The sequence below is a fragment of the Mustela putorius genome, unplaced genomic scaffold, assembly GCF_011764305.1.
Source record: "Mustela putorius furo isolate JIRA1106 unplaced genomic scaffold, ASM1176430v1.1 tig00000095_pilon_pilon_pilon, whole genome shotgun sequence".
Lineage (NCBI taxonomy): Eukaryota > Metazoa > Chordata > Mammalia > Carnivora > Mustelidae > Mustela > Mustela putorius.
Window position 1 is genome coordinate 17756241 of NW_025421280.1, and position 14572 is coordinate 17770812.

The window sequence follows — 14572 nt, forward strand, 5'->3', positions numbered from 1 at the left end:
ACACCTGGCCAGAACCACGGGGAACGTCCATTGATCATCAGGACTCGATGATACAGCTGGGTGTGGGAGAGGCGAGTTGGGCTGGAAGGAGGGTCCCCTGCCCCCAGGGAGTCAGGGAGCATGGCTGGCTGTCCCTGGAGGTGCAGGAGGGGCCTGGGCAGGGGAGACTGATGTCCGGAGCAGATACCAGGTTTCCAGGGCAAGCCCACAAGTTACGTTTTCCAGAAGGACCATAAATGAGTGGAAATGAACAGTGGCTTTGGAGGGCCCCTTCTTCGGCTCATCTCCTGAGTCCCTGCTGAGTGCAGAGGGAGCTGGTGCTTAGGGGGAAGGAGAGGGACAAACGTCCTGCCCTTGTTGTCGAGGTAAGCAAAACTGAGATGAACTAACCACTCGTGCACGTCAGCGCCAGACGGATGCGTAGCTACCTATCACTCTCCTGTTACCACAATTCCTTCTCTCACTTTTACTGATAGTTTAAAAACAGACAAACAGCAACAACGAACTTCAGTTTCCTCACATGGCACGGCTGCCAGAGAACCTCTTGTAGAGTTGTCATCTACCTGTCTTCCAGACCCCAGGTGGCCTAGAAAACCGAGACCTTGTGTGTGTGTGTGTGTGTGTGTGTGTACAATCCCTCACCAATGTTTATCATGGGAATCAAAGCAACCGAATCATTAAAAAAAATCCTTTGGATTCTCCTAAGCTGCCACCACCACCACATTCTCCAACCTTTATAGAAGCTGAGCACAGATCGACAGAGCCAACAAAACAGAAACAGGAGGCGGAGATAACCCCCTTGGGCCCCATGACGTCCTGGGGCCTGCTTTGTCACACAAGGCTTTTTGCATGCATGACCCCATTTACTCTGACACAAAGCTATGGTCTCTGCATGAGGGCCACGGCAGCATGCAAGAGAACATGAAGCTCAGAGAGGCTACCTTACCCCAGGTCTCACAGCTAGGACGTGGCAGGATGAGAGTCAAGGGCCAGTTGTGTGTTGCCGAAACTGAGTTCCTCCCGCTTCGCCACTGTCTTTTGCCCAAGAGGAAAACATCGGACTCAAGGCAGAGTCCACACCACTTATGGACCACACTCAGGTGGATGCGTTCACATAACCCTCAACAGCTGGCATCACGCCAAGTAAGTATCTCACGAAGTCAGGGTCATAGATAGATAAATGGCCCGGTCATTCCTTATGTTTTTTTTTTTTTTTTTTTAAGATTTATTTTATATTTTAGAGAGAGAGAGAGAGCATGTGCATGAGAGAGTGAGGGGAGGAGCCGAGGGAGAGGATCCTCAAGCAGAGTCCCCACCGAGCCTGGAGCCTGATGTGGGGTTACATCTCACGACCCATGAGATCATCACCTGAGCAGAAACCGAGAGTCGGAGGCTCAACTGACTGAGCCCCTCCCGGGGCGGAACCTGTATGTTCTTACCATGGATCCGCTGCAAAATGATACATCTGGTTTGGATTTGCACAGGTGAGATGCTGGGGCCCTGGCCTGGGCCGTCCCATTTATGGGAACTTGACCGCGGCCATCACTTCTGGTGAAACCATCCATAACTGTATGAAGAACAGAAAGGACTTGTATTCGTGAGCACTTGTGCTGTCATGGGATGGTGGGTTCTCGTTGCTTGTCCTGCTTTTCTAGAAGCCTTCCATCCGCCCTCTCAGTGGCCACATCTCTGGAAAATGCATCGAATGGACTATTTGCAAACAAGCCATCTGCTGCATGACCAGGACACGTAACAGACCCGGAAGGCACTGTCAGTCCGCTGTGCAGAGAGGAGCTACTCATGTCCACTGCTGCAGAGAAAAGTTACCTTGGTGACTTCCGATGCCTGGTTCCATTTCATTCCCTTTTAAAAAGCTGATAAATAGGAAGGAAATTCATAGGAAGGATCCAGGCTTGATTGTTCTACTGACTCTGATCCATTCCAACTTGGAATGAATAAGCACTAGGAGCCCATACTCCCCCACAGACACACATAACTCCTCCCACCCCCAACAGACAAGCCTCACCAAGTGGCTTGGACATGGGGAACAGGCAGAGCTTTTTAGACTTAAATATATTTTTAGACCTAAACATCCTCCAGAAATTAGTAGCCTTTTCCATTCAAACTTTTCAATAATTCTGAGTTACATTACAGTTCTAGAGTTCGCTGAGCAGTTAACCCAACCCCTTTCTGATAAAAAGATTGACGAAACCAAATATTATCCTAAGTCCCATCTGAAAACATGCATGTGGGATCCAGATGGTGTGGCCAGGACTCCGATGGCAGCGGGGCGACTAGAGCAAAGTCGGATGATGACGCCCTTCCAGGATGAGCTCTTTCTAGACAACGACCCCGGCGAGAAGCAAACCGGTCCTCGCGACGCCACATTAGCTGACATTTGCCCGGCAGACCCCGAGCCACTATTTTCTGCTCACAATGAGAGAAACAAGGTTGTGTGGGGCGGGAGAGTGCGAGCAAACACGGGTGTGGGTGGCTATAGAAAACCACCGACACTTTCTTAACTCGCAAAAGCAAAGCGTACGGTAATTGTTTTTTTTTTTTTTTAAAGATTTTATCTATTTACCCGACAGACAGAGATCACAAGCAGGCAGAGAAGCAGGCAGAGAGAGAGAGAGAGAGAGAGAGGGAAGCAGGCTCCCCGCGGAGCAGAGAGCCCGATGCGGGGCTCGATCCCAGGACCCCGAGACCACGACCTGAGCCGAAGGCAGCGGCCCAACCCACCGAGCCACCCAGGCGCCCCCGGTAATTGGTTTTTACGATTTTGTATCTTCTGTAAAATTAGCTAAACACACTCAAACCCAAAGGGGTGTCCTTCTTTCAACACGATGCCACTCGTGCATAGACAACAGACACGCTCCCTGCCAGTGCCCCTCTGGAGTCCAGAGGGGAGACCATCAGCAGCCCAGTGCCTCCCACACACCGAGCCGGCCTGCCCCTCGGATTCCTCTGAATGCTCCGGGTAGGCTCTCCCCAGGGGGCAGGGTGGACAAGGACATCGTGGCCGACTCACTTCAGAAGGAAAACGGTTTACACATCAGGTCATCAAACAATGCTATTGGATATGGCTTAGGTAGGGAGTGGAGAGAATTGCCACGGTTCAAATTAAACAAAAAAAGGTATTGTTGAATATCTTCGACACAGGAGGCACAGAGCTTAGGCCATGGAATTCAGGGGCAAATCCCACCGTAATGAATTACCAGGGATCCTGGGTCTAATTTGTTGTGTCCAATGTAACTTGTAATAAGTGGGTCTCGTTGGAGGGTGAGGGATCATTTGTTACATAAAGATACCCGTTATAATGGGCTTAAACGTCTGGAGTTAAAATATTTTTTGCATGTGTTGGCAGATGTGAAATAAATAAATAAAGGCACATAGATATATATTGATTTCTGTATCAGAGAATGATAGTAAATATATTTATCCTCCATCACTTACGCGTTACGTGTCAAAATAATATAAATTGAACCTTCAAGGCAAATGCTGCTGCAAAGTGTCTTCTCTGTAGAACCGAAGAAAATCTCTTAAAATCATCAAAGGAGAAACATAGAAATAGGCATTTCTCTTACCAGTGGTCTGAGTTCTGGATGCGTCAGGATATATCCATTATTTGTGATTGCAAAGGCATAACCGTGAATCCCTAACTGTAAGAAGAAGTGAGAAAGGAACCTTCATTAGCTGGCTCCCCGGTGAATTCACAAAGCATAAAGCAGCCCGACATTCAGTAATTTACAGCTTAAACTTGGCATTCATAACCCTTATCAGCACAATATTTCATTAAAATGAATGCAAGGCGCTGATCCTTGACATTTGGTAGAAATGAAGACCTGTCCCGGGATAAGCTCAGCAAATAGCACAATTTAAAATGTCACATCCCCGTGTTGGTATCCAAGGGCCTTCCTTTGATTTATTTAAAACAAAAACAATTTTTTTTTTTTTCAAGAAAGTAGCTGACATTTCTGGTCATACCCTCTGTCGACGCGAACAGAGTCTTATCCATCTCCCTGTGTCTTCCATCTCCCCGTGATAAGGAAAGCAAAGAGGAAGCCTCCTTCGATTCACATCTAGACTTCCTACAAGTCCATACCCGTAGGGACCATCTTGAGTATGCACGAGACAGTCATTTTTCCATAATTCTTCATGGATAAAAGTGTCCCCACCAGCCCAGACAGGAGCCTGCCAACCCCTTTTTATATTCTTTCGTCTTTAACTTTGGAGGCTGCCAAGCTTTTCCATGCCTGCTTCCATCGACACAAAGCCTGGGTCATTTTCTATGCAGAGCCTCACTTAATTTATGTTTTCTGACTAAATGGGACTATGGGAAATAGTTTGAGAGCAATGAAATGTTTTATTAGCTTTAAAAAGTATGTAATCAAATTTAACACTGCACTTATTTAAATAATAATCCCGGCTTTTTGACAATATTTCTATTACACAGTTGACTGCACCCATTGGCTACAATAAATTTACCTACAAATCATTCATGTATTCAAATGGCCCCTGGCATAAAACCCATACTGATCTCTCTCTCACTGAAGAAAGAAAATGTAACCCACTTTGCCAGAGTCGTGAAAGAGGGGGGGAACCCTCTATTTTTTCTGACAAGTTATTTCATAGTTCTGAGCCCTCAGAGTTCTTTTTCTTTCAAATTCTCTGCCACTCACATTCTTGAATATGATACTATTAAATGATCCAGACAACAGAGTTTACAAACCAAGAATGACCCTGTCTGCTTGTTAGCTTAACGTCAAGGTGATGTGGAATTAACTTCAGAGAATTTAACACCAACAATTAAAAGTTTCCCTTGCGTTACATAAGGCAAATATGCACGTGGTCGTCAAGGGCGACAGACATTTTCTCCTGGAGTTACCTTGCCCAGCAAGTCTTAGTAAGATTCTACAAGACTCTAATGATAAAGTGTATTTCATTATGCTGTGAAAGATAAACCAGAGATTTCCTATCCTTTGAGATGTATATCGTCTCTTTCATCTTGTCTCTTGGAAAAATGTCAGACACAGTCAACACTGCATTAATTACCATTATTATGTCCCAGTTGAATACAGACTCGCGAGGTCAAAAAGGACTCCGAGAGACTGACTTTTTTCCATTAAAGGCAAGAGTGGTATTTGATTGGAAATGCAAACTCAAAATTCAACCAAACAAGTAATATTTTATAGTTGCTAATACATGCAGGGCCTTCGAACGCATTTTACTTCAGTTCCTGGTTTGCTTGTAGGAAGTAATACTCAGAAGAAGGTAGAACTCCTTGCATATGCTCTCTTTAAACTCTCTAATTTTCTTGCATGGTACGAATCAAAATGATGACTCTTCTTTGTGAGCTTGATGATAAGGAATCAAGATATCCATCAAGCAAGGCCTTTGCTTATTTCATGCCTGCCTCTCCACCCGAGTAGAAGGTTCCATGATGGCCAAGGTCATACCACGTGGTCAAACTGGCGGTTGGGATGGAAGGACAAGGAGCAGGGACGGGACAAAGTGGAAAAGCAGGAAATGGGAAGCAATGAAGGGAATGGACTCAAGCACAGATCCCACACAGCTGACCGAAACCCCGCCTCCTCCCCTGGAATGCAAAGGCTGAGCTAACTTCCCACCCAGTGTCCTCTGCTCACTGTGGAGCCACTATTCCCGCCTCCCCGCTGCCCACTGGTGCCCCTTCCGGAATCTGCCTTTGCTGTGCCCCTGGCCCCCACCAAGATGCCACCAGAACAGAACTCCCTTCTCTACTGTGGCCACCTGAGGGCTGGCCATGCCCTACAGAAAACTCTCTTGAATCTTCCCAGTTTTATTGGCCAACTGCCCTCCCTCCCTACACTCTCGATTTCCTCAGCTTCCAGGCCCCATACACCCAGGTATCCTCCTTTTCATAGGATCCCCATCCTCTGCCCACCCTCAAGTACTCTTTCTCCCCAAGCTTCTATCCCCAGGACCCATCATCTGCTTTGGCTCTCTCCCCCAGTACCCCTCAGCAAGCACCCGGATGCTGCTGATTCCGGGTCGGGGCTCCAGCCGTAGCCTCTCCCCTCATTGGCAGGTCCAAGTGTCCAACAGTGTGTTGGGCATCTCTACCTGGACATCCCCCAGGTGTCTCAGACTTACCCAGCCCAACATGGTGGGTGCTGCTCCTTCTGCTCCTCTCTGTGGGAGAACCACCCATCCACCCAGACTCCCAAGTTAGAAGCCAGAGCATCAGCCTCGGACTTCTTCCTTTCTTTCAAACCCAACTTCTTAATCCAAGTAATCTCTACTTCTTCTTGCAGAAATTACTCAGTTTCGTTGCTGCTTCCCAAACCCATCATCCACATCAATTCAAGGTAATAGATTTCCACAATGGTCCTAAATGCCCTTCATGTCTCAAACAGAGGCCCCAACAAAGTCATCCTCCAGATTGATCAAGGTCAAAAACAACTGTGACCCCGTAGCTCCCCTGTATGAAAGCCACTAAAGGTCTCTTTCACATGCAAGATGAAATCCACAGGGCTATCCGTCAGGTGTCCTGGTCCTGGTCCCGACCCAAGTACCCTTCTCTATCTCCTTCCACGCTTTACATCTTAGGGCACACGGCCGTGACAACAACCCCCTTGCAGTTTTCTCTCCCACCCACACCTTTACTCATAAACACCAGCTGTCTAGAGCACCTCTCCTTCCCATCTCCCCCAGCTAATTCTCGCCCAAGCTCAGCATCAGGACCATGTCCTCTATAAAGCCTCTCCTGACTCTTCCCACCGCTCCCTCCTTTCCATACTATGTTTCCATAAAAGTCTGAGCATTTTCCCACTACTATCTTCACCCTAATGCGTGAAAATGGGACACCTACTTCTCTGCCTCTCAGCCCCAGCTGGTTCTTTCTCTCCTCTGCCTTGTTCTCCATGAGGCAGTACCGGCCCTATCAAAACGGGCTCTTTGTAGGCATGGAGCATCTCACTCATCTTTGACTTCTACAGTCCTTCGCCTAACACCTGGCACATGGCAGGTGCTCCGGGAAGGATCGTGAGTATTTAAGACATTCGCTGCTTTACCCAAATATTGTCTAGTCTATCTTTAAAGCTTGAACTAAAGTAAGTACTACAAATGAGCCGAAAAGGGGAGCCATGGCAGGTGTACAGTGGGCCCTCGGGAAAGGCTGGACCTGACAAAGTCATCCTGACATTCAGAAACTATCTGGCTGAAGTCTTCCCCAGGAGAACAAAACATCACAATGTTGTGTTACTTGGTTGGTGGCCCATGGACATAACCTAATGGAGACGTAAGAAGAGAAATCCCGAGTAAGCCTCAAAACACGCTCTGGGGATGAACCTTTCGGAAAACCAAAAGCTTACAGTAAGACAATGCCCAACCTTTGTTGTTGGCCACACATCAGTATCATGATGAAATCTCTCATTTTTGTTTCATTTGAACTAGAACCAGTCTTCCTGTCCATTCTACTGTGCAATCCCACATAGGAACAAATCAGACACAAGGCCTTCCAGCACCGGGGTTTGACAAAAGGGCCCTCGTCCTGAAGCATGTTCTCCTGGAAGCTGGGAGCCTCGTGGTCCAACACCCCAGGGAAGGAGGTGCTTCCCTTCCAAGTGCAGAGCCTTTGGCCTAATGAAGTGACTCCAATTATAAAATGGCTCATTATGTTAACAGAGGCTGTGGTGTCTGGAAGTTATTGCTGGGGTGTCTGGAATTCTTAATAAAAATTACAGGAAGTCTGATTGCTTGTGGGAAAATCTATGAAGCTAAGGGAAAAGAAAGAAATCTATCTTCTGGGAAAACCCCAAGAGCCAAGAGCTGACTCATCTTTACAAGGTGTTAATCAGGAGGAAAAGGTGTGATCCACACTCCGCTCCCTGGAGCCCTCTTCTGCTGGATGAGAGAAGCGTGCTCTGCCAAGGCTGTCCCTGGCTGACGTGCACCCCCTTTCCCAAGCCTCTCTGTGGGAACCTAGGAGGGCAGACTCGGGCTCAGGTAGGTCATACCTGCATCTCCACTTCCCAGCCTGACCCATGGGAAAGCACGCGGCAGAAATTCACCAGCACTGGCTGGTGAATTTTCTGTGGCCCATTGTCCTCTGCTCTGTGGTTAGACTTTATTCCACTCATCTTGGATCAGCTGAGTTATGTCGAGAAAGTCATTTTTAAGGATCCTCAACTAAGAGTAGGGCTGAGTAACACCCACTTCAGGGGAGCGTAATATGATTCAACGGGAATGGGCCCTTTAAAGCCCTTTTACCATACCAAACACACAGTAAAAAGCTCATTGAATGTTTTATTGCCTTATTTGATTCTAACTCTTGTATTATTTTTAGTATTTTAACTATCATTTCAACTGCTACTATTATTACTGCTGTTTATTGTTCCTAATGGCTTCAGGGTAATAGCGGTTGAAATCCTACATTGCTAGTTGTGAGACTTGGCATGCTATTTAAGCTTTGGGTGCCTCAGTTTCCTTAGCTATACACGGGGGTGATGCCAGCGTTCACCTATGGTTAAGGGAAATGATGCTGTAAAGAGCTTGGCACGTTGACCGGTAGAGGAAACTCTGAGGACAGACAGACGCACGGGGTCATCAGTATCATTTCCCTATCATGTTCCTACTGGCTGGCGTGTCAGGCACGTATCCAGGGGTGGCTCTGTACTTGGGTTTCTACATCTTCTCATAGGAAATAAGAGGCTGAGGAGATGTTTGGAAACATTCTCTAAAGATGGGCTGCCCTTCCTTCAACACTGAGCCAGGAGCCCTGGGCATCTGGGTTCGGGCATTTCAATACAAGTAAGGTCCGCTATCTTGAGATCCCTCGTTCATTCCTGGGGCTTTTCACCCCCGGGGGAGCTACATAGTTTCCAACACTTGACTATGTGGGTTAGGGTCAGCCAGCTGTCCTATCATGCCTCTGGAACTTAACTCCCAACTGTAGAAGCCTTGTGGGTAGATGACATGGGTTGTCAGAGGCCCGGGGCAGCAGGAGGACAGAGGGCCTTTGTCATCTCAGTGAACCCAAACAGGAATGTTCTTTTGCTAAAGAGACCACCTTTTGGGAGCCTAGACACCTGATTTTAGCTTAGAGTTCACGTGCTCTTGTTATGAAGTTGGCCTTCTAATCTGATCAGCTACGTGGCATGGGCATATGGGAATAGACAAGACTTGCTTGTTCTAAGATGTTTCTTTTCCTACAGGTGGAGCAGATGCTAAGGGCCAGACAGAAAGTGCTGGGAAGAATCAGACTCTGCGGACTCTGAGACGCCTGGGCCATTATGTAGGGGTGGCCCTGATCTTCTGGATGGTGGCCATGGTGCTGAGCCCCAGAAGGCAGGGGCGCCCATCGCCCCAGGCTGAACCATCCCATGGTCCTCACTCTAGTGGTCCATCATCTTCCCGTGCACTGTTTAGCTTTCTTAAAAAAAAAAAAAATAAAAACAAAAACAAAAAACAAAAACAAAAAAAAACAGACCCAAAACAAAACCAGCAAAGATGATTTTTAGTGGCACGTGGGCCTGGTATTGAATGCATCAGCCAGCATCCCTAGCGAGAGCCAGCTCTTTTTAAATTTCTTCCGTCCTTCCAATTATATAAAAAAGAAAAGTTTCCACTTTGTCTATCTTTCACACTTGCCTTTTATATTACCTTAAAAATGAGAGAACAGACCTCACGTTCAGAACCTTAGATTATAAAACAATGATTTATAAAACTCTTTCCTTATTTTTAAATTTATATATATACTTTTATATACTTTATATACTTATTTTTTAAATTTATATATATATATACTTTTACAATTCTTCTAGAGTGGCTGAGGACACTGCCTTTCCTTTGAAAATGGTGATAGGGCATTTCCCATTAAAATTTAGTTAAGTGGAGAAAGTTTCAAGTTGATTTGCAAATGGACTATTATGTAAATGACAGTAGGGATGGCACAGAAGCCGGACAACAAATCATGCAGTGTTGTGTGAATGGCTTAGATCGTCCTTAAGCTCGTGGGTCTAGGAGTTACACAGACCTGGCTCGAATCACACTCAGCACTTCCTACTGATGTGGCCCCAAGCTCGGTGGACAGAAGCCACAGGAACCAGAGTTTCCTTAGGAGTAGGATGGATACAACAGCACCGAACTTGCCTAAGGGACACCTGGTACCATGATGTGGGTCACGCACTTTGCACAGCGCCAAGTCCTGGCAAATGCTATCTGCTAATCCTACAGCACAAGACACAGTGTGTGTCTTTTGTAAAAAGCCATTTTATGCATCTCTCACTTTGCCTCCAACCAGCTGAGAGGAAACCTGATTTGGCCGCTGCTGTCTGCTCAGCTGAGTTGCTCAGATGAGAGTTTGCTGGGATGCCTGGTGATGGGCTGAGCCATTGGCTTCCTCTTGTCCTGACCCTCTGTCCAAAGGTAAGCCTGTCCTTGTTGTCAACAGCCTACCACATACACCTTGTATTATAAGCCTTTCCTCATATCTTTCAAAATTCTTGGAAAACCCCAATTTTAAAAGTGGCAGAAGATCCCAGAATGGGGTCAGCTAGTCATTCGATTCACAGATTGGTTGGTTGGGCCTTCTATTTTAGCGAGGGTTCAGCGGACGTGAAGCCCACGGGTGCCCGGGCTTGGCATGGGGAAGGTATTACCGGCTCTCTGCTGGCAGCATCCCACACGGAGGCTGTGAGTCATACCCGTCCCCTTGGTCAGTGTGTCGCCATCATTCCCAGTTAATGATAATGGTAATGGTCAATTCTTCCTGCCTGTCTGTGAGCAGGTTGGACGGTTGTCCCCACTGGACGGAAGAACTACGGATTTGAGAGACTTGTCCACTCAGAGCTTCTCAGGGATGGAGCTGGGATCCCAGGGTTATCTGCTTCCAGAGCACTAACCCTTGTCTTCCTCCTGCCGAGGCCCAAGAAGGTCCCTGACCCCTCCACAACTGTGGCGAATCAGGCTCGGCACGTCAGGGAGGGAGGTGGTAAGGAAGAGACCCTGTTAGCCAGTCAGCAATCTCGGATTCCTGGCCCAAAGGAGCTCGCCTGCCTCCAGTTGGGGTCAAAGGAAGTGCCTGTCCCTCCGAGAGTGGGCCGAAGAAGACATGAGCAGGCCCGTTTGCCGGGTGCTGGGGGAAGAGGGCACGGGTGTGGTTTCGACCCTTGTGCATTGGGATGGCCCACAAGAGCCGCCTCTGTCCCCAAATGCAAAACGAAAAGAACTGAACAAACAGTGCTGGGAACAGAGTACCGGGAATGCAGCGTCGGCTGGATAAAGGGGCAAGTGTGGCCTCCCTCTCTCCCCGATGCAGGGCTGGCCTTGCACGCAGAGCAGGGTTCTGGCATTTCCATTCTGTTTCCGAGTTCCTTCCTTCTGTGCTCCTTGTGCTGGTCTAGGCTCCCAAAGCAGTGGCCCACTAGAGCTTACTGCGTCCTCTTTCCTCCAAAATTACCTACTCCACCTCCTTGATTGCCTCCAGAGTTAAAAAAAAAAAGAAACTTAACAGTTTTCTTAGTGGATTTTAATTTAGAATTAGGAAAAGTGTATTAATTCGCATGTACATCATTACCTTCCAAGTTAGAGGGAATGTGCAAGCAACAGAGTCAGAGACCATTTCTCTTTGTGCCTCGTTGGGTTCCAACGTTAAGAAGGAACATATTTTAGGGGCTCCTCAGATTGGAGTGAGTTAGGACTGGTGTAGAGGACCATCAGAGATATAGGACCTGTGTAGACCCACATAAGCATATAGACACGGACCCATTAAAACTTGGGCACGTGTAGACCTACTCAGATCTGCCTGAACTATTACTATTCTTTAAAAAAAAAAAAAAAAGCAGCTCCTGCCAGAAAGAGAGTAAAGGGGCCTCTTTAATTCCTGTTTTCATTATCACTGTGTCAGGTTGTGAAAGTGGTTGTGAAAGTATCTTAGACACCTGGCCCTTGACTGTTAGGTGACGCATTACCTTGTATTTGGGAATGGTCTTCAGAAGCTCTTTCACTGGGACATCCGTGCCGACCACACCCAGAAGAATGCCCTTTGATCTCTGTTGAAGAACAAACAGTAAGTAACAATGACAATCATGAGTTACTTTGGGGGAAGGAATAGAATTGAGTGAGAAACCAGCACACCACAGGTCACCCTCTAGTGTCTTTTCGAAGCTTCTAGAGATTGAGGTTAACCCAGGTTCCACAAGGAATTCTAGAGATTAACCCAGGTTTCCACGAGGCCTCTCTTCTAGCTCCCAGCCCCACCCACAAATAATGCTAGACAAGAATGGTAGCTTCTCAGGCCAAACACGCACCACAGTACCTTTCCACACACACACACACCCTCATACCAAGATGCCCAAACAAACATCTCTTCTCCCTTCTGAAAATTCAAAATTAATGTGAAGAAACACAAAAGTTTTAGCAGCTAAAGGCTATGAGCATTAACCAGTTAATTTTAGGGAAGCTTTCTCCAGGAAAGACCTAGCATAACTGCTCTCTCCACTTACACTGCCACCTGGTCCCCAGGGGAAAAATGCAATAACCCTCACACCTGTGTTGGAACCAACACCCAAGGAGAAGGAATAGGCCTCCACGGAGGGTCCCAGTTTCCAAAGTCTACATGATGTGTTGAAGCTGTCAGGGTCAGAGAGACCTCCCGGAAGAAGACACAAATTGCTACTGAACCTTGGAAGGTGACCCTTTTTAGAAACAGCGTGTAATCACTTTGAGGCCAAACCATCCTGGATTAAGGATGGGCCCTGTATCCAACAACTGGCGTCCTTATAAGAGGACAGAGAAACCCACAAGAGGAGAAGGCCACGTGGAGATGGAGGCAGAGCTTCCACAGACTGAGGAACATCTGGGCACTGGGAGGATATTCTAGATCCTTCTGAGGAAGCACGGTCCTGCCAACATCATGATTTGGGGCTTCTAGACTCCAGAATTGTGATAATTAAATTTCTACTGTTTTAAGCCACCCCATTTGTGATCCTCTGTTACCACAGCCCAAGGAAACAAACACAAGGCTGGTCACTAAACATTGGTGAGGGGTCATCCCACCATACATGAGGATTCTTTCTGGGTTTTGCCTTCCTCTGGTCGCTTCACACCTAATTTTGGGAAAAGTGCTTCACACTGTCACGTGACACCTGTCGGAAGTCCTCTCATCAATTCTTGCTGTTGTCATCCTAACAACAGAATTAAAAGTGAGGACAAGTGATAGAGCCCCTAACCTTACTTAACACAAACACAGAAAGGTCACCAGAGCTTGAGTCAGAGAGTGTCTGAGATGGCAACCCTCCTAACATCACGCAGGAACACAGCTGCTGTACTCACGGTTTCGTTCTGCTTACTAAACACAGGCATGGCAACCGTGGTCATCAGGACGAGGCCCTGATCATCGGCAAGCTGGATGGAGAGAGAAGTCAGTTACCCGGGAATGATCTGGGAACCACAGATGGCTGGTGGCCATGGCCCTTGACCATCTCATCCTTTCCTGACCAGGGCCATTGGGAATGGACCGCTGCCCACTCAGGCTAGCAGCCTAGGAAGAGTACAATGTCCCTCTACTCTGACTAGCAGATAAGGGTCCCATCCACGGCTAGGAAAACAAAGTCAGTCACCATCAGGTTTGCAGCTTAGTGATTCACTCCATTTTATGATCACAGATTGATTTTATCCTTTTGCTTTGCAGACATTTATGTGCAGTACGAATGCTTCTCCCTAATCTGAAAATTGAGGATCAGAAAATATGAGCCTAAGGGGTTTTAGGAGTTGCCCCTGCTGGAAACAACAGAATCTGGAATCATTTATTCTCCCCAAGGTAGCTGAGTCAAGGTCTTCTGGTACCTCTACACATCTCTGTGCGCCAGTCCCAGACAGGAAACAAAAGAAAAACAAAACACAACAAATAACTTTATCATCTGATCCCAAAATCACTGCTAAGAAGCTAAACATTTCTCCTGGAACAACAGCCCTTGAAGGGAGGCAAGCGATATCCTTCTGGGACCATCTGAATTGCATACAAATGTTTTGAGACCCAGAGTCACATCTGCTTTTCATACAGGGTTCAGAGACAGGCAGGAACTCTACTCTGCCCCAATAACAAAAGGGGAAACAGAGTCCTGCACCACAGTAGGCTTGGGTTCAAGACAATCCTGGTTTTAATTCTCAGCTTTGAATCTTTATTAACTGTATTTGTTAAGCCTCCATATCCTCATAGGAGATAATGCCAATTATTCCCCAGCATTGTTGCCATGAAGATAAAATGTGACACTGCCCAGCACGGTGTCTGGCATGAGGACGTGCTCAAAGGATGTTGGCTTCTTTTCCATGCCTGCAAGGTCAGGTGGCTAGTAAGTAACAGAGTCCAGAGTGAGACCAAGGCATGTGACACTTCCCACGGGACCAAAATTACCATGGCAAGTCTGGTGGGGGAGAGAGTCTTTCTAGTTTCGTGGCCCATTCTGGCCTCACTTGAAGCAATCTGTGAATGAGACTTCACTATGTCCGGTGTACAGTATATTCTGATGTCTGAGTACTTCATACCTTTAGACTTCAGGTACTTCATACCATACCTTTAGACTAGAAA

The 14572-nt window shown here is 47.1% G+C and overlaps 1 protein-coding gene across 2 annotated transcripts in view; it reads right to left on the reverse strand.

Annotated features, from left to right (window-relative positions):
- The window catches only part of CACNA2D3 (calcium voltage-gated channel auxiliary subunit alpha2delta 3), an 851905-nt gene that overhangs the window by 210183 nt on the left and 627150 nt on the right, over window positions 1–14572 (reverse strand). For both annotated transcript variants that reach the window (XM_045078786.1, XM_045078785.1), the window contains 3 exons: window positions 13318–13389; window positions 11955–12035; window positions 3588–3662 (listed from right to left, as the gene is read on the reverse strand). In XM_045078786.1, the coding sequence (XP_044934721.1) occupies window positions 3588–3662; window positions 11955–12035; window positions 13318–13389 (228 nt within the window). The remainder of the gene's footprint in view (window positions 1–3587; window positions 3663–11954; window positions 12036–13317; window positions 13390–14572) is intronic.